At 38.8% G+C, this 19,499-nt stretch overlaps 1 protein-coding gene and 1 long non-coding RNA gene across 4 annotated transcripts in view; one reads left to right on the forward strand and one right to left on the reverse strand.

Moving 5' to 3' along the window:
* MCCC1 (methylcrotonyl-CoA carboxylase subunit 1) overlaps nt 1-4,935 on the forward strand; it is a 59,656-nt gene extending 54,721 nt beyond the window's left edge. Inside the window, exons 18-19 of one of the 2 annotated variants that reach the window (XM_072618364.1) lie at nt 546-617; nt 4,427-4,935. In XM_072618364.1, coding sequence (XP_072474465.1) covers nt 546-617; nt 4,427-4,567 — 213 coding nt within the window. In that variant the 3' untranslated portion in view covers nt 4,568-4,935. Of the gene's footprint in view, nt 1-545; nt 618-1,453; nt 1,810-4,426 lie in introns of those variants that run through there. The other variant, XM_072618365.1, reaches the window with a different exon arrangement.
* Nucleotides 1-19,499, reverse strand: part of LOC140510064 (uncharacterized) — a 49,197-nt gene that overhangs the window by 21,807 nt on the left and 7,891 nt on the right. The gene's annotated exons all lie outside the window — the stretch shown is intronic.

Consider the following 19,499-nt stretch of genomic DNA (forward strand, 5'->3'; position numbering starts at 1 on the left):
GGCTGTTACATTCAGCTGCAGCCATGGTTTGTGAGGCTCCCCAAGCACACCTGCACCCCCTTTGAGGCTGTACACCTGCGGGCATCTCCTGGGTCTTGAATGGCACCTACTATGGAGGGCACACCAGTAATTCTCCAAGCTATGTACAAACTAACCCAGACCCACCCCTTAATTAGGAGGGAGATAATTAGATGTCATCATATCCTGCAACTTGTCTGCATGTTTACCTTGAGTCATATTTGGATGTCCAAAATAATCTTTGGGGTTGATTTAGTCGAGGGCAGATAGGGGGAGCAGTGCTAGGGACTGCAGTGAGAGGGGGATCTCCTGGAGTACTCAGACAGCCCACCCCGGTAGAATTCTGAGTCTCCCCGTCTGCACCTATATATCCAAGTCTGCAGGAAGACAGACAGTCACGCCTCTGCAGAGATGCCCATTGTTTGGCTGGGGGACACACAAGGCTCTCCAGAAAAGTGGGGCCTTGGGACTCAGCATTCTGCTTGCATGAGATTTTCCCATTTTAATTGTACCTACTTAAATTCTAGATATTTGTGAAAGCTGGAGACAGAGTAAAGACTGGAGACATCTTGATGGTTATGATAGCTATGAAAATGGAGGTGAGTAAAGGGAAGTGGTCCTTATACTCAAGAAGAGGAAGGACGTTGACGTGGTAACACCTGATGCGTTGTGTAGCTTTGGACACGTCCCTTATCCTTCCTAGAAGGATCAGTCTCCTTCTCTGTAAAATGGGGAGGGGGGAAATTTGAGGACCTCTGAGGTTCCTTCCAGCTCCAATCTACAACAAGGGACAGTACAATGTAGCTGTCCTTGAAGTCAATAAGGCCTGGATTCAAGTGCCACCCTTGACACATCATGTCCCTAAGATCCTGGACAGGTCACTGACCCTCCAAGTGCTGCCTCTAGGCACCCAGGAGTGCCCTATCCTAATAAAATCACATGGCCACTCCTATTCTGCATTAAACCAGATTTTTCTGGAGTTGCTAAACTATTTTTGCCTTATTTTACCTTTCAGTAGAACCTTAAATACTGCAAGCCATCTATCACTTGAAGAGTCCGCTTGATAAAACAAAGTAGCACAAATGCTTGATCTTAGTATGTTGGCATTTTTACATTTGTTAAAATCCATTCATCACCTCAGCTTCTGAAGTGACTCGATTTATCACTAGTCTATAATAGGCAGCAGCCTGGCAAAATTTTTCCTTCAGAATGAACAAGGTATATATGCCTAAGTGTAAGAGAAAGAAAACAATCAAGGCCATTTTTGAAACAGCCATAAGCATGAGGATGTTTGATATCGTGTAGACAAAACATCCAAATGACTGGCTAGTTTTTCATGTAAATGTTTTGGGCCATCTTTGTGCTGTGCCTGCTTGGGGTTGGGGAGGCCCCAAGGCATGACCCTGATGGCTTGTTGTGGGCTTCTTCTCTGCAGTATACGGTTAAGTCCCCAAAGGATGGCACAATCAAAAAAGTTTTCTTCAAAGAAGGTTCTCAGGCCAACAGACATGCTGCATTACTTGAGTTTGTGGAAGAGGAATCGGGTGGAACCGAATCCAGTTGAATCCAGGCAGGAGATGTGATGCTAAATCATTTCTTAATAGTCTGCACCAAATTCACAGTGCCTTCCTACTTCCCTGGAAGCTGTGACAAGCAGCACTTTCATTTATTGATATTTTGATTTCCATTGTTCTTTTATAGTGAAAATCATACTCTTGGGCCCTCAAGATTATGAACTGTCATAAAATATTTTTTAAAAAATTAAAATTAAACTAAACTTGTATAACCAGAGAGGGGAACGGTTTCATGTTTTTCATTTTGTAGACTTTTGAGGGAGGGAGGCAGGTCAAAATGGAAAGAAACTGAATGAGAGTAAAGTGCCATCAGACTGTGAGTGGACAGCTTCAGACCCTTCAAACAACATTAGCCAGCTTCTATGTGGCTCACTCAGGGTCATCCTCTCTTCATGTGAGAGTTGCTTGTTTATATTAAATACAGGAAGATTTCGTTTTTCTCTTTGTGATTTACAGGCTTCCATTCAGACATCCTACCTTTCATTTACTCATCTCACTTCCTGTGTTTCATAATATACCAATACTTACATTTGAACGGACAAACCCTTGCCATCACCCCATTCCCCAATAATTTTTCCACTTTGCAATTTCATGTCTTATACTGGAGTATTTCAAAACAGAAAAAATGGTAAGTTATTATTTCTAATGTAATGGCACTAACATCTCACTGATTTCTCTCAGTCTCAGTCCTGTCTCCAAAATGAAAGACCTAGATTAATGATTTCTGACGCCCACCCCAATACTAATCTTCCTTCATTTTTGGCCTTTGCTTCTTTGTAAATGATCTCTTCTTGTCTGCATCAACGACCAAAGTGAACCTTCTGTTTTTCCTGATTCCTGGGCATTTTACACCTCATTCTTTGTATCTTTACTGCAGTATCTTTCTACGAAGTTGACTGAATCGGGGGCGAGGGGGAGGGGATGGTAAGCTATTAAGTGTTATAATGTTATAAATATGCCTGTCCATTGAGTTATGGTTCAGTCCACCATCTTAAAAGAAAATGATGTCCATGAAATTTTCAAAGAGAAGAAAGAAATGCTTATATTTAAAGGAAAAATTGTGAGTGGAAAGGAAAAAATGTCACCTTGCCTCCATGAATAAATTTATAAAAGACAACACCCTACGATACCCGTACACCTGAATGTTTTGTCCTGGGACAGGGGAAAAAAATTAAACAATTTCATGGTGCCAAAAGCTCTAGTTAAAATTTTTCCTCCAGAACTTGTATCAAAAATTTCCCCCTTATCCACCCTAAGTGATCTTGACTCCTACATCTGCATGCATTCAGTAGATCTTCATTAAACACGTATTAGGCACATCACATTGTGTGTACCCCCACCCCTGGGAAGAGAGGCTGAAGACAATCCCTGCCCTTGAGAAGCAGATATTCACAGAATCAGTATCTCAGAATCCTAGAATCTGAGCCAGAAGGTACCACTGCATACTATACCCTTGGGCCTGTACCACTGGCATGATACAAAGCAAAACATTTTAGGAACATTGATCATTACTATAATTCCTAGAATCAGAAAGGGCTGGTATTTGCCCACCTGGAAAACTATTATCAGACAACCACCTGATTGTGGTTTTCTGAGTGATGGATCAGAGCAGGAAGGCAGAAGCCTCTGAGCCAGAATGCTGCCTCTGGCTCTTCCCTTCTCTGACCAATGGCAGATGACTTAACCTGTGTTGAAACTTCCTCTTCTCTAAAGTGGAAACAATACTCTCCGTGGTACCCACTGAAGCAGCTGGGGGAGGGGGGTGTAGTGCCTAGGTGGTGCTGCACTTGGAATCCAGAAGACCTGAGTTCAAATCCAGCCATAGATGCTCAGCTGAGCAAGTCAGCCTCTATTTCTACATCGATAATATAGGGATAATGCTAGCTCCTACTTTACAGGGCTAGTATGACTGTCAAATGAGATAATGTGTAAAGCACTTTGAAAACCATTAAGTACTGTATAAACACTATTATTATTATCAGTTCACAAGGTTTTTGTAAGGTTCATGTAAGGCTATATACATATATGTGTCTATTACATATGTCATATGTAACATTAAATATGTGACTGATATATATGATATTATATTAATGTGTTAAATATCTATTTATAAAACATTTTGCAAACCTTGAAACAAGTAGTTCTCAAAATTTTACTTGTGGAGCCCTGGGGGTTCCCCAAGACCCTTTCAGGGAGTCCATAAAGTCAAAGCTATTTTCTCAATACTAAGGTGTTATTTGCCTATCAAAATACTCCTCTCTTTTCCCACTGCATTTCTTTATGAGGTCAGATTTTATTTATAGACTTCAACCAAAGCAGCATATCACAGCAGACTGAATGCTAAAGCAGATAGGGGAATCCAGCTGTCTTTAAAAGTCTAAAGGGGTCTTGAAGCCAAATAGTTTGTGAATTGCCGCCTTAAAGGATTATGTCAGTTACGATCATTCATATCTCAAAATTAGCAGATCCAAAATCAAAAGTGTGTTAGGAAATGGAATCTTCTACATGAGATCCTTTGTTCAAAGCTCTCTTCTTGACTCCTGTAGTAATTTTATACGTGTTCAAATACTAACTGCAATTTCCTACATTTGTGACCCAGGGTAAATCACTTACCCTTGTGGGCCTCAGTTTCCTCACCTGTAAAATTAGAAAAGTGGACCTCCATAGTTTCTTCTTGAGCTAAAACTGTGATCCCCAGTAGAAAATCCATGCAGGTGTGGGAGATAGAACCTAACCACTGAGAGGTCTAGTTCATTACCGAAAAGAGGAATCCTTAGTTTTCTTCTTTCCCTGAGATTCTCTGTTCCCTACTCACTTCCTTCCTCACCCTCTAGTGTCAATCAGCTGAAAGTCTGGCAGGTCACCGAAATCAAAGCCATCCTGTGACCCACTTGCTGGCAAACTGCACAAGAAGCCGACTGCTTAGTGAAGCAAACCGGTGCTGGGCGGGACTCTCCTCCTTTGGTACCTGTTAGCCACTGGTGACCCCAAACTCAAAGACTTTGATCCTTGGGCATGCATGTGTACTGGCGTTTGGGAAGATTGCCCAGTGTAAGTGTACCAGTCATATACTCAGTTTCTTCTGCTGACTCACCTGAACCTGTGATCTGTTTGCCCCTCCAGGATTGAACAATAACCAAGTCATTCAATCAAAAAGCAGTTACTGATTGTTTACTACCCTACCAGGAGCTGTGCTGAGCACTGGCGATACCCTACATCCTTCCCTCTCTCCCTCTGATTGTCTTTGTCAGAAATAGTGAGTGTTTGGCTTAAAAGTGTGTAGTCTTTGTGTAGCCATAACACTTCTTTCTGCTGCTATTAAAATATTTAGTGTCACTAGTAATACTTTGCACTTTTTGTTTCAGCTTTCATCAAAAGATCCCCCAGACAGCTCTCTGAATATTAATTCCCTACACTCCTAAGAAGAGAATTCAATTCATTGTCTCGAGTAAACTGGAGACAAACAGAGAAACTGTCTTTTTCTTGCTTGTTTAAATGAAAAATACCTTTCCCCATCCCATCCTGGTCACTGTCTCCTCGCTTGACTCCTAGGATGCTGCTTTTGTCTTTGTTCTCCTCTTCCAACCAATTTTTTTGGAGTTTACCAGATTTTCTTCCTACTTACTAGATGGAGGTATCCCCCAAGGCTCTGTGATAGGCTTTACTTTCTAGCCTTTTTTTCTTCATGACATCACCAGCTCCTTTGGGGACTGTTATTACCTCCATGCGGATGACTCCCAACTCCGTGTAGCCAGACCTTATCACTGTCCTGGGCCCTCTTCTCTCCTTGATCCTACCCCCCTAACTTCTTATATCTGCTCTCTTCTCCCCACTCCCACAGTGTCTTCTCTCTCCCCTCTGGTGATAGTTTGCTAAATGATCTTTCACTTCCTCTAGTCTTTTCCCTTCCCTTCCAATCCATCCTCCATATAGACGCTGTGTTGACGTTTTGACCATGACTCCTTTCCCCCTCTTTCAGAAATCTTCTCTAAGATAGCATTGAAAATCCCTAACCTTGCACTGATGGTTCCCAAGACATTTCTCTGGCCAACCTTTCCAATCTTATTTCCCATCACTCTCCTTAGTCTCCCGCCCTGGGCAGTGAATTGATGAGCATCTGACCTAGACTTAGACCCACCACACTTCTTCCCAGTCCTCCTCAGGCTATGCTGCCCTACCCCTTTCCACTTCCTGCTATCAGAATAGTAAATCCAATCAATGTCACCATTTCCAGAAAGGTCTTGTCAGCCCCAATCACCATCTCTCTGACTTCCCTGTCCAAAACAAAGAAGCAAGCTCTTAAAAGCAGAGACTATCTTGCTTGCCTGGGTTTGTATCCCTGGTGCCTAGCATAGTGCCTGACACATATATAACAAATGGCTTTTTATTCAATCAGTCATTCCTGGATTCTCAATTCCAACCCAATGGGCCTGCCAGCTATTCCCCTGCACACATTTTGTGAGTCAGTCAGCATACGCATATTATACATCTACTGTGTCAAACACTGAGCTAATACACAATACATAAACATAAACTGAATGTGGGGGAGCGGGGCATGATGTAGAAGTGCAGGGTGCAACCAGATAGGAAATGAATAGATGGCTAACCTGGACAGCTTCCTTACTTGGAGGGTGTAGAAAGAACTCTACCCTCTGATCAGGTGGAAGGAGGAACCAGGGACAGAGGGAACTGGCTGATGAAGGGTGAGTTCCGGGGCTGAAATGATCTTAAGAGACAAAGCTGTTCCTGGGAAGTGTGTGTGTGTTCGTCCTTTGTTGCCAAAGAAGACCATGCCATCAGAGATATGATGACATGACTTGCACTTGACTTTTTGTTTTTGAGTGAGGGAGGGCTATGCAGGTCACCAGCCTCACTTCTCCTCCAGAGCCATCTGGATCCAGTGACTAGATATTCATCAGGATGACTGGAGATGACCCACGATGAGGCAATTGGGGTTAAGTGACTTGCCCAAGGTCACACAACTAGTGAGTGTCAAGTGTCTGAGGTGAGATTTGAACTCAGGTCCTCCTAACTCCTGCACTGGTGCTCTATCCACTGCACCACCTAGCTGCCCCACCTGAGAAGTGTAACTTCAGGGGAAATGAAGAGATGGCTAGTTGGTGCTCACAACTTTGCACAAGTGGTCCCTCGTGTCCCACAATGCTTTCCTTCTTCACTCCAACTCTTGGAGTCCTTAGCATCCTTCAAAGCATAGATCAAGTGTCACCCCCTAAAGGAGGACTTCCCAGAACCCTCAGTAATTGGCACACTCTGCTTGAAATTATTTAGTATGTACTTACATGTGAATAAACTGTATCTCTCCAGCCGAATGTGCATTCCTCAAGGACAAGAATTATTTCATTTTTGTCCTTGCATTCCTGATGCTTTATATCATGCTTGGTACATTTTATATATGTATATGTATATATTCACGCACATATGTGTGTATATGTATGTATATGTATATGTGTATATGTATGTATACATATATTTATATGTATGTATGTATGTATTTGTTGATCAAATTGAATGTTCAGTCATTTAGCAAATATTTCTCTCACACCTACTATGTGCAATCCACTGCCTTTATGTATCCCTAGAGAGTATATAAATCTGAACTATTGAACTGTTCTAAGTTTATCCTTTTCTAGATCAACATTTTCTTCAAGGAGAAAGTAAAAATCTTTATACAGAAGAACTAAGTAGTCTCCTGTATCCTGAGTGATCACCAACCCACTCTCTAAAATCCATCATCTCTCCTTACCTTTCCTTCTATACCTCATATATCTATTTGCTTATAATATCTGCCCTGCATAAGATTGGGTTTGGTTTTTCCAACCAGAAAGGTAGTATTGGCTACAAATAATAACCACAGTAGTAATCTTTTCTTGAGATTCCCAAATAATAATTTTTAATGTCCAAAGGATAGAAGAGATGGCTTGGAGGCTGTAGGAGTCAGGCAGCTAAGAGTTTGAATCTTGTCTCAAACACTGACTAGCTCTGTGACCCTGGACAAGAAGACACCTCTCCAGGGCTTGGGTTTCAATGCCATCTGACATCATTCCTTCCCACTCTCCATCCGTGATCCTCTAAGAATGGGATCCAAAGGGATGCTATAGGGAAAAGCTATTCTTTGGCCTTTTTCTCCCTCCCCTTTTTGCCTAACAAGCAGCACCTCACCCGCACCATTCTCTATCAGAAAGAGAGGTCAAGGAATCACAACTCAAGGTCCCCTTAGCTGCAGGGTTGGAGTTTCCCACAACAAATGGGCCTCTCTGTTCTGTACAGCATCAATGGAGTCATAGGATACTTCCATTTCTTTCTGCAATTTTCTGAGCCTGTTGAGGATTGGAACTCATTGTAATGACATTTGGAACATTTCAAGCTCAGAAAACAACAAGGGAGCCATTGAGCCATTAATTTAGCCATTGTTTTATAATCTTGAGTCATTTTCACTTGACAACTGACGGAATAAAGAAAGATCTTTGTTTCTCACCAATAACACAAATGGAAGATTTGTGGAGCACCTCCTAAGGGAATCACAGCAGCAAGCAACAATAACATTCATATAATGCCTACTATGTGCCAAGCACTGTGCTAACCACTTTACAAGTATCTTCTCATTTGGTCCTCACAACAACCCTGGGCAGCAGGTACTCCTATTACCCACATTTTATAGAAGAGGAGACTGAATCAAAGAGAGGTTAAGTGACTTGCCTAAGGTCACGTAGCTGGGAAGTGTCTGAAGCTGGGTTTGAACTTAGGTCTTCCTAATTCTAGGCTGACCTCTCTATCCCCAATGCCTTTGCTCAGTGGTGAGGATCTCAGAAGCAGCTTTGAGTGACTGGACTTTAAACACAGAAAATAATGCCAAGAATATTGATGTAAGAAATTAGATCTGATTACAATATCAGCTTTTAAAAAATCAAGTCCTACTAGGTGAGAAAGCTGTAAGGAAATCTGATTGCAAATCTGGTAATGGGCTAGTGTTCAGGGATTGACCTGGTCAAGGGCAGAAAGAATCAGAAACCTAAAGATTGATCACCAGGTGTCAATTTTATATTTTTCTTCAAATTCTTGCTAAAGAAGTTAATGAAGATTCTAATCTTCTGTGGTATGGAATATTTGCACCCATACAGGTAGGAAGGATCTGGGATCTTTCTCACCACTAAAACCATTGAAATAGCAAGTGTATTGTATGTTATTACAGTCATTATGGTTTTTGTATAGCTATCATCTCGTTTGTTCTTCACGACAATCAAATGAGGCAGGCAGGAAGGATTAGATCCGTTGACATGTGATGAAGTAGAGACTCACAAACATTAAGTGACATTATCCAAGGTTACACAGCTAGTAAATAGTGAAGTCAAGTCTAGATTCCAAGTTTTGTGACCCAGAGCTCCCTGCTCTTTATATGTCCATATTATATGTCAATATTCAAAACCAGCCTGTGAGAAACTCACAAGCATCTTCTGGAAAGGCTCATAATATTGACTTATAATATCAGAAATGGTAGGTCCCTGCATTCTCTGACTGGGGGCTGCATTCACTCTCTGGAGACATCATTTAGCAAATTAATTTGATCTAAGAAACATTTATTTAGTGGATTCCTTGTGCCAGGCAACAGTCCCTGCCTTCTGTTTTTATTTTTTTAGGCAATCTAAGTAACTTGCTCAGGGTCACACAGCTATTAAGTGTCTGAGGCTAAATTTGAACTCAGGTCCTCCTGACTCCAGGGCTGATGCTCTATCTACCACATCATCTAGTTGCACCTATTTTTGTGTTTTGAAGTGTGTATGGAGTTATAGGTACATGATGATGACTCTAAAATACAAGGATGGATTTTTCTTAAGGTGAAGAGAAATGAAATGTTTTAAAAATAGATCTTAATCACAGAAATTTTTAAACAACCTGATCATATATAATATGTTTCTTTAAATCATAGGCATTTGTAACTCAGCAGGTACAAAGAAAATGTATCATCTACTCCTCATAGAGTAGAAGTAACTCTGACTGCCCCTTGGCTATGCTTGCAGAGTGTAGGAAGGTTCTACTGGGTGAGAAAGACTTCAAGTATAGTCCCAGAATTTTCCTGTTGTCAGAGAACTAACCCAGTTGGTTAGAGAGGGTCAGCACGAATATGTTGAACAACAGTAGATTCATTCTTCAACCATGGCAGTCTATGAAATAAGAACATAAAATAATCTTTCATCCTGTGCGTTCCCCTTTCACTTTCCCAGAGATAGTAATGGCATGGCAGAAGAAAGGACGGAGGCTAATCATCCCTAGTTCTGAGACCATGTAGTGCAGTAGGAAAAGTATGAGAGTTGGACTCAGATGACCTGAATTCGAACCCTGACTCTGCTATCTACTTCTTTTGAGTTTGGGCAGGCTACTCTCTAGTTTTAAGTTTCTTTTTCTGTAAACTAGGGAATTTGCTCTGGGTAACATCCCAGGTCTCTTCTAGCTACAGATCTAGAATAATTAGCATAACTCTTGGGTCTTTAAAATGTGATCTCTCTACTGCCTAATAAATTGATAAACAAAAGCAAGAGTTTATTCTTGAGAAACCAAAAGACAAAAGAAGCTACAGCTGAGAGGTGGCTCAGAGGTTCTCCTTAGAGAGACAACGAATGGATTTGGGCAACATTTCATGAGACACATGGTCATCTTATCATGTAGTGTCAGTGATGAGTGCAGTCTAAGGGTCCAGAATGAAGATCATTGCACTTAGATGTCAACATCTGTTGCAAAGACTCAAAACCAAGCCTACATACATTCTAATACACAGTGACTTTCATGAAAAGGTAGGTATAAGGGAGGGTGGTCAAGAATATGTGGGAATATATGGCTTAGGTTTAAGAAGGAAAATAAATTAAATGTCTGTGAACTACTCAGAAGCTTTGTATATGTATGTACATAATACATGCATGCATATACACACATACACACACCTATACATACATACATACATTAATATTTTCTTCCAGAAAAAGGTCAGAAGGAACTGGATATGGTGAACACCCAATAGAATAACAAAGCTTGAAAATACACTGAGACACTAACTCCTATTTTACAAGAAAGTTGGAATGATACTTTAGAAGACAGTTAGAAAGCAAGGCTGGACCAAGCCAAGAATACAGTAAGAAAATTCATGCTCGAGGCAGTATCATTTTTTTGACAAGATATATCAGGGAAGGGAAGAGATGATTTCTATAGCTGTCTTGGATAAGGGAAAAATGCCAAAAGAATGGGAAAAATTACAGATACTATTATTACCCCCAAGAGGCAACCAAAAAGAACATTGATAAGTACCAACCTTTGTTTTGACTTTCTCATCTTTATAAAATCTACATAAGAATAATCTACATATATAAAACATGATGGAGAAAAAAGTAAGGGGTTTGCCAAAGATTATCCAAATCAGACCTCATCTTTACAGTCACACAATTGCATGACAGGGATCAGGAATTCAAGGTTCAACTATTTATTTTTTGTGGATTTTATATATAGATAGATGGATAGATAGATAGACAGACAGACAGAGTAGTTGTATTGCTAAAGCAAAATAGCCTCAAAATCTTTCCTCTGACAAAGACTCTCTCCTGCAAATGTTAGCATCCTACAAGATTCCTTGATAAATGTAACCACAAATTTGTTCAATAACTCTGATTATTCATGTCAAACAAGGCATAAAGCAGGAAGATGTATGCTTAACAAATGTTTTTTCCAGTAATGGAAGCTGTCTATGTTACCTTGTATTAATTTTGTACATTTTTTGTTGCTTTCCCTGTTAAAATCTCCGGAACCAGGAGAATAATTTCTATATTAACAACAATGTTGTTAAAATGAGCATCTTTGAAAGTCCAAAACCTTCTGATCAATGCAATGACCAATCACTATTGCAAAGAACTGATGATGAAACATGTTGACTACCTCTTAACAGAGAGGAAATGGACCCAGGATATAGAATGAGTTCAGACATAACCAATGGAGGAATTTGTTATAAGGGCTTTCTTTCTTTTTCAATGAGGCAGAGGTAGGAAAGAGAGAACATTTTTAAATTTTTTTTTAAAAAATAAGCTCCTGAAGGACATTGATTTTTTAATTCTGTCTTTGTCCACTCTGTCTAGCATGGTGCCTGGCACATAATGAATACTCAATAAATGTTTGATTGATTGATTACCCTGTGCAAATTCCAGAAGGAAGAATTCCCTGTAGATAGTGAAGACTTCCAAAGGTTCCTGTTTGTGACTGATATTGAGGTGATTATATCACACTTCAAAACATTATAGGTACTCTTCAAAGACTTTCATGCTTACTCAGATGAGATTGGTCTACCAATACATATAAGAAAAATAAAATGGATGAAAAAATGATTATTGTCCAGATGTCAACATACAGTTAATAGAACAGTAAGTTTAATTAATACCTAGGAGTGTGTGTGTGTGTTACATACACATACACACACACACACACACACACACACACACACACACACATAGTATAGGCACTGGAAGAGGAACCAATTAGTTGGACTTAGCATTGTGTATTTTTAGTGATCCCAAGCTGCTTCCTGGCACACATTAAAAATTTTTTTAAACACAAATGTTGAGCCAGTGATTTTGTACTCTGTGAGGAGTGGTTAAGAAGAGATCTATGATGGGTATCTGTGACTGCAGAGTATTGCATCAATCAATGACATTTTGATGAATCTCATCAATTTGGGTATTCCTTCCAAAAAAGCAGATCACAACCTATCTGCTCCTTCTTATCCTGTGTGATTCTTCTCTGTATTCTCTACCCTCATCCCTGAAAATATTACACAGGGGATCCACATATTCCATGACTCACAGCAACTCAACATTAGAAAAATATTACGATTAAAAAGATAAATGTTTGTTGGAGAGAGAAGCTTAGGGTCATTAAAAATAATACACAATTTCCTAAAGGCAATCCAGGCTGTCTTCCTCCTATTGTTTATTGTACATCCACAATGTCTGTTTGAAATATATGTGTTAATAGGCTAACCCTGTGAGTTATTTATTCAGTTGCATGTCATTGTATAGACATTCTTATCCATTTAGTTTTTCCTGTGTGGATAGTTACTTGGAACTTTTCTAAATGCGTATGGATCTAGTTTAGGAGGCTCTCTGGTATTCTAGGTCTTTGTGAACTTAGTACCTCATTCATACGTAGGATCATTTGAAGCACATAACCATCTATAGTAAAACCCTCTTCCATTTCATCTTTGCTCTGGAAGTGCTCCTTGACAATAGCAAACATCTTTGGCAAGCATACATCTCCCTGTTGGCGCCTTGCTTGATTGGTAATCGGCAGATTGTTGAACAAAGTTATCCCTTTTTGTCACATCTTTAAAAGAAACTTGTATGATTTCTACATAAGCATAAGCATCCCCTTGTTTGAGGAGGGTCTTTAAGGTAAAATTTTATTCTACCAAATCAAAATCATTTTTATAATCAACAAAGAATAAATTCAATTGGATCTTTTATACTCTATATCTTTCAGTCTAGTGTGTGAAATGTGTGATCTGAAGAATAATAGGGTACCCACAAAATGGAAAGATCTGGAGGAAGACCTCTATCTAGCACATTGGACAGATCCCCTGTGAAGTAACTCTGGGACACCTGGGACAAGAATCACCCATAATGAGAAAAACTTCCTATTACCTCTAGCAACAAATATAAATGCCTCTCTTTGGTATTTAAAGTTCTTCACAAGCTGGCTGCTTACCGTCTTTCTAATTTTCTTACAGATCTCTCCCTCCTATACATCCTGTAGTCTAGCTATAATGATCGACTTGTTCCTAGTACACAACACCCCATCCATTTCTCTTTGCACTGACTGTACCCCATGCCTGGAATGCAATGAACTCCCTCTTCACCTTCACCTCTTAGAATCTTTTTGTTTTTGTTCCTCAGTCACTTTTCAGTCCTGTCCAACTCTTCATGACTCCATTTGGGGTTTTCTTGTCAGAGATACTAGAGTAGCTTGCCATTTCCATCTTCAGCTCATTTTATAGATGAGGAACTAAGGCAAACAGGAGTAAGTGACTTGCCCAGGGTCACCCAGCTAGTAAGTGTCTGAAGTCAGAACTGAACTCAAGAAGAACTCTCCCTGATTCCAGGCCAAGCATTCTATCCACTGTGCCACCTAAGTTTCCTTCAATGCTCATAGAAGGACTTCTACAGTCTCCTCTTAGTCTTTTGTTAAATTTTTAAAATTTTATTTGTTTTTAGTGTTCTACAATCACTTCCATATAAGTGAGATTTTTTTCCCCTCCCTCTTCCTACTTCCCCCCTCCCTCCCTCCTCCCTCCCTGAAATGGCATACAATTGTATATAGCTTCTACACATACATTCCTATTAAATACATTTTCACTATAGTCATGTTGCATAGAAGAACTAAAATGAATGGGAGAAATCATAAAACAAACCAAAACATAATACAAAAGAAAATGATCTGATACATTCTGCAATTGAATTCCATAGTTCTTTCTCTGGATGTGAAAGGCATTTTGCCTTAAGAGACCACTGGAAATTTTTTAAGTCCTTGCATTGCAATGAAGTTCTAAGTCTATCAGAAAAAAATCCTCGCGCACTGTGATTGTTCCAGCAACTAGTGTTAAGTCTATCTGGATATGAAATGAGATGACCTGGGTTCAAATCCTGACTCTTCTACTTACTATCTATGTGACTTTAGGTATATAACCTCACCTTTCTGTTGAAACCTATAGATACGTTTCCTTATTTATAAAATAAGAGACTAGATACTTCTACAGTCCTATACAGCTCTAAATCTATGATCTTGCTTCATGTATCTTATAAATATCCATTTATAGAGGCATTGATTTACCCATTAGAGCATAAGCTCCGTGTGGGGAGGGATTGGTTTTGCTTTTCTTTTCTTTTGAACTCCGGAACTTAGCACATAGTTAGAGCATAGTAAATGCTTACTGATTGAATAATTATAATCTGCCTCTGTGAAAGATCAGCCACATAAAAAAAAATCACAGACCATTTGAAGGGAAATGTAGTAGCCTTTTTAGCCTTTTTCTCAGCCTTTTGGGTTTATAGGGAGTACTACTGCATGTTACAAGTGTGATTGGCATTTCCTCTAGCATACATTAGCAGTTAACTTTCCCAAATATAGCTCATCTTCTTATAGTTAGAAAAATGGAAAGACATATGAACTGATGAAAAGTGAAATGAGTAGAATCAGAAGAAGATTGTACACAGTAGCAACAGTATTGTAAGATGATCAGTTATGAATGACATAGCTATCCCTCAGCAATGCAATGATCCAAGATAACTCTGAAGAACTTATGATGAAAAATTCTATTCATCCCCAGCAAAAGAAATAATGGAGTGTAAATACAGATTGAAGTATACTTTTTAAACTTTATTTTTCTTGGGTTTTTTGTCTATGTTTTCTTTTACAGTATGACTAATATAGAAATATGTTTTGCATGACTACACATGTATAACCTGTATCAAATTTCTTGCCTTCCGAATGGGGAGGGTAGAAAGGGAGAGAATTTGGAACTCAAAAATTTTAAAATGAATGTTAAAAACTGTTTTTATGTCTAATTGAGGAAAAATAAAATACTAAATAAATAATTTTTTAAAAGATTCTTCTGTAAGCTTTCTTAAATTGTACTTTTTAATAAAAAAAACATTTCAAACATTAGTTCCTAGAGACTAGAGGTTTTAATTTGCCAGCTTGTTTTCGCCTTTCTATCTCCAGAGCCCAGTACAGTGGCTGGCAAGTAGGAGGCACTTAATAGATGTTTGTGGAATTGACTTAGGTTCAAATAGGAATGGGACTCCAGTTATTCAAAAGTCCCTTTCTGCTCTAGCAATGTGTGTCTTTCTAATAGATAAAAATGGAGTCCTTCCCTCATTCTCCAAAATTCCAAGTCTTGAGCTCTTTTGCCTCTTGCCACATCTTAGAATCTGTCCTGCTTTGTGTGAATAAACCTGTCAGGGAAGGAGGAAATGTTTACAAGGGAGCTAGTCATAATGAAGGTCTAGCTTGCCTTTAAAACCAGACCATGAGGAGTTTGGAGATAAAAACAGAACTTAACCCCTGTAATAGGTTTATATGAGCATTTCCACAGGACTGGTAGCTCTCTAATTCTTTGGAATGAAATTATCCATTTGGAGCTATAATCAAAATGACTGTCACCAGGCAGAGTCTATCAAAAGACCCTGGAATAAGCAGCATTGTGAACAGCTACCTCTCTCTGCCAACATCTCTATTTCAGTTCTCATTTTAGTTTGTCTGGCATTTGGATGTGTTGCTTCCTGAACAGTAACTACTGTAAACAGGTAGACTGATCTCAAGTTAGATATCCGTGGTAGTGAGGGAAAAGTTTTTCAAAAATTCTATTACATTTCCCCAGATAATGAAACTCAGAGTGTTTGATTTCTTCCCTTCCCATTCCCACATCCCAATTTCAGATACCCAGGAAATTGCTAGATTTTCCTTTCTTTTGATAGTACTGAACCATTTCAATGACATATGTGTTTATGATTATATGATAATGAGGGAAAGCACGATATAATGGAAGGAGTGTTGGACTTGTCATCAGGAGTTCTGATCCCAACGCTGACTCCTTGAGTGACCTTGGAATGAAAAGTCCCTCTCCAATTCTCAATTTCTTCATTGGCAAAAGAGGTATAATATCAAGGTACCATACAAACAAAGAAAGGGCCTTGGGGGGTATGCGAGTGCTACAAAAATGTGAGATAAGTTGTACTTTGTATTTGTTGAAATTAAGGGTGTCATTTGGGGAAGCAATTGGGAATTATGCAAATGAAGTGACCAAAAGGCCCATACCCTTTGCTCCACCAATATCGGTATTAAATAAAATGCCTTAACATCTAAATTCATAGAAGAAAAAGGAATTGAAATATAAGAAGACAGTACATAGAGGCAAGAGATTTCAATGTCTGTTTTTGGACAAGTCTAAGAGAGAAATAAAAAAAAGGGAGAAATATAGAATTGAGCTGGAGAAATTAGTGCCCAAAGACTATTGCAATCTTGCAAATGGAACTGCTAGAGAATAGCAGCACTACATGAAACTTTTACAAAAACTGACAATGTAGTAGGGCACAGCAATGTTGCAAACAAATGTAAAAAAGGAACACATAGTGACTGTATCCTTTACAAATCAGAACGTTAAAAATAGTAATCCATCCAGAGATCACAAACAGAAGACACAGACTCAGAGGAAGTCTTTGCAATGAAATCTTGAACAATGAATGAGTCAAAGAATAAATCATAGAAATAATGAATAATTATGTGAAAGAAAATGATAATGATGAACAACACAGCAAAATTTCTGTGATGTAGCTAAAGCAGTCCTCAGGATAAAAATTATGTCCCCACAAACAAACATAAATAAAATAGATAAGGAGAGGATTGATGAACTAAATGTGTACTTTTAGAAAATTAGAAAACACATAGACAAACCTAAAATAAGCACAAAAGAGGAGACAATAAAAATTACAGAAGCAAACTGAAAACTAAAAACCTCCCAATGGAAATGAGAAATAAAACAAAAATCTGGTTCTCTGAAAAAAACTAATAAAATTGATAAACCTTGAGCTAATCTGATTTAAAAGAAGACGGGGGAAATCAAGGCAACAAAACAGCAAATGAACAAGAAGAAATCACAAGAAAACTGGAAGAAATCAATCGTCATGTTAAAAACAGTTACTAAGTGCCTACTGTGTGCTAGGCAAAATTTTCAGAGCCCATTGTACATAAGTATATGCTAACAAAACTGAGAAAACAGAATAAATAGAATACCTTCAAAAGTATAAAATGCACAAACTAACTGAAAACGAAATAGCGATCTTAAATAATCCAACCTAAGAAAAAACTCCTGGATCTGATGGATTCATAAAAGAATTCTACCAAACTTTCAAAGGACAATTAGTATCAATCCCACACCCACCAGGCAGGTCAAACCAGGTGCCACCACCTTGACTCTCATTTCTTCTCAGACCTTGATGGAGACAGCCCAAAATCCTGAACCCCAAACCTTTGGAATAGCACCATTTTCAACCCACTGTTAGAAGCTCAGCCTGAGAAACAATCCCTGCGAAGATGCTATAGCCACACTGAAGACTCAGTAAAGAAAGTTCTCACCATCAGTCTTTGACATTGTCAGATGGTTCAGCATTAAAAACTGATATGATTTTGTCAGTGGAAATAACATGAGAGAGGCATTGCCATCTGTTTTGCCTCTGGATTCTAAGTATCATGGGACTTTTCCATCTGATTTGCAGCTGAAACCTTCCATAGGTGTTGTCTCTTCCATTAGAAGGTGAGCTCTTTGAGAGCAGGCTGTCTGATTTTTTTATTTGTATCTCAGCCTTTATCATAGTGCTTTGCACATAGTTAGCACATAATAAATAAATTCATTTATTCATACACAATTTATTTTCAAAAATTGAGAAAGCATCCTATCAGATTCCTTTTATATGATAAGTATAATTCTAATCCCTAAACTAGGGAAACATAAAGCACAGAAGTAGAACTACAGACCAGTATCATTAACAACTATTAATTCAAAAATTTAAAATAAAATCTTTTCAAACAGACCGCAGAGTATCATCCAAGAAATCATTCATCATGAACAAATTAGATTTATACTAGGAATGCAAGGATGATCCAACATTAGGGAAACAACATAATCACATTAAAAACCAAAACATCCCCAAACCACGATTGTCTTAATAAATGCAGAAAAAAGCCTCTAACAAAGCAGCTCATTTATACTAAAAAAAAAAAACCAAAACCCTACATAGTATAGACAAAGATGGACCCTTTAATATCATGAAACATATCATCTAAAACAAAAAGTAAGCATTGTATCTAATGAGGATACACTAGAAATTTTCCTAGTAGGAGGATGGATAGAGTGCTACACCTTCAGTCAGGAAGACCTGAGTTCAAATCAGGACCTCTCCTTCCTCAAACTCTCACCAACTCTGTCCCTCATTCAGGCATAGAGAGTATTAAATAATCAGATTTCACCAGTGAAGATTATCTCATGCAAATGGACTTTGAGACTCAGATTACACATCTTTGGCCCCTCCCTGCTCTTCATTTCATGTATTCCACTACGTGCCAAGTAAGACCGGTCTATTTTGTCTTCATAATGCCTTTTGCATCTGACCCCTCCTTATAAGCTGTCTAATTCTTCAGTTCAGATCCTTATCACCATTCACATGATCTACCACAGTATTTTTCTACCAGGCACCACCTCTGGTCTCTTTCCCATCCAACCTCTACACAACTGGTCAAAGTCGTTCTTCTTGATGCACAGGTCATTCTACTACTAAAAAATAAATCAGTTAACTCCCATTGTCAATACAATAAAGACCAAACTCTCCAGTCTCCATATCTGGATGCAAACTCTCTTTCCAGCCTTATCTCTCCATCTTCCCTAGTCCTTCTTTTACACTTTTGTCATTTTGTTTTACTCGCCATCCCTCAAAAGTGTTCCTGAATTCCTGTTACCACTTCTTCACTCATGTTTTTCCCTATGCCTATAATTCCTTCCCTCAAGCTCCACCTCTCCATTCTTCAAAATCCTTCTTATATATCACCTCCTCCATAACCTTCCCTGTTGTCTTATGCTCCTTTTATGACTCATTTCATTTTTTTACCACTTTGTCAGGCCTTGGATTATGCCTTATTTATTTTTGCATCTCTCCCACCTAGTAGCTAGACCAATGCCTTGCACTTAGGCCCTTAACAAATATTGTTGAATTCAGTGAATAGTCATTGGATACTTTTTTTTATTCTAGAGATCTCATTAATCCTTCCAATTCTGTTGCATGCTAATAATTCTTATTTTATAACTGAATT

This window comes from Notamacropus eugenii, chromosome 6, assembly GCF_028372415.1.
Source record: "Notamacropus eugenii isolate mMacEug1 chromosome 6, mMacEug1.pri_v2, whole genome shotgun sequence".
NCBI classification, from domain to species: Eukaryota; Metazoa; Chordata; class Mammalia; order Diprotodontia; family Macropodidae; genus Notamacropus; species Notamacropus eugenii.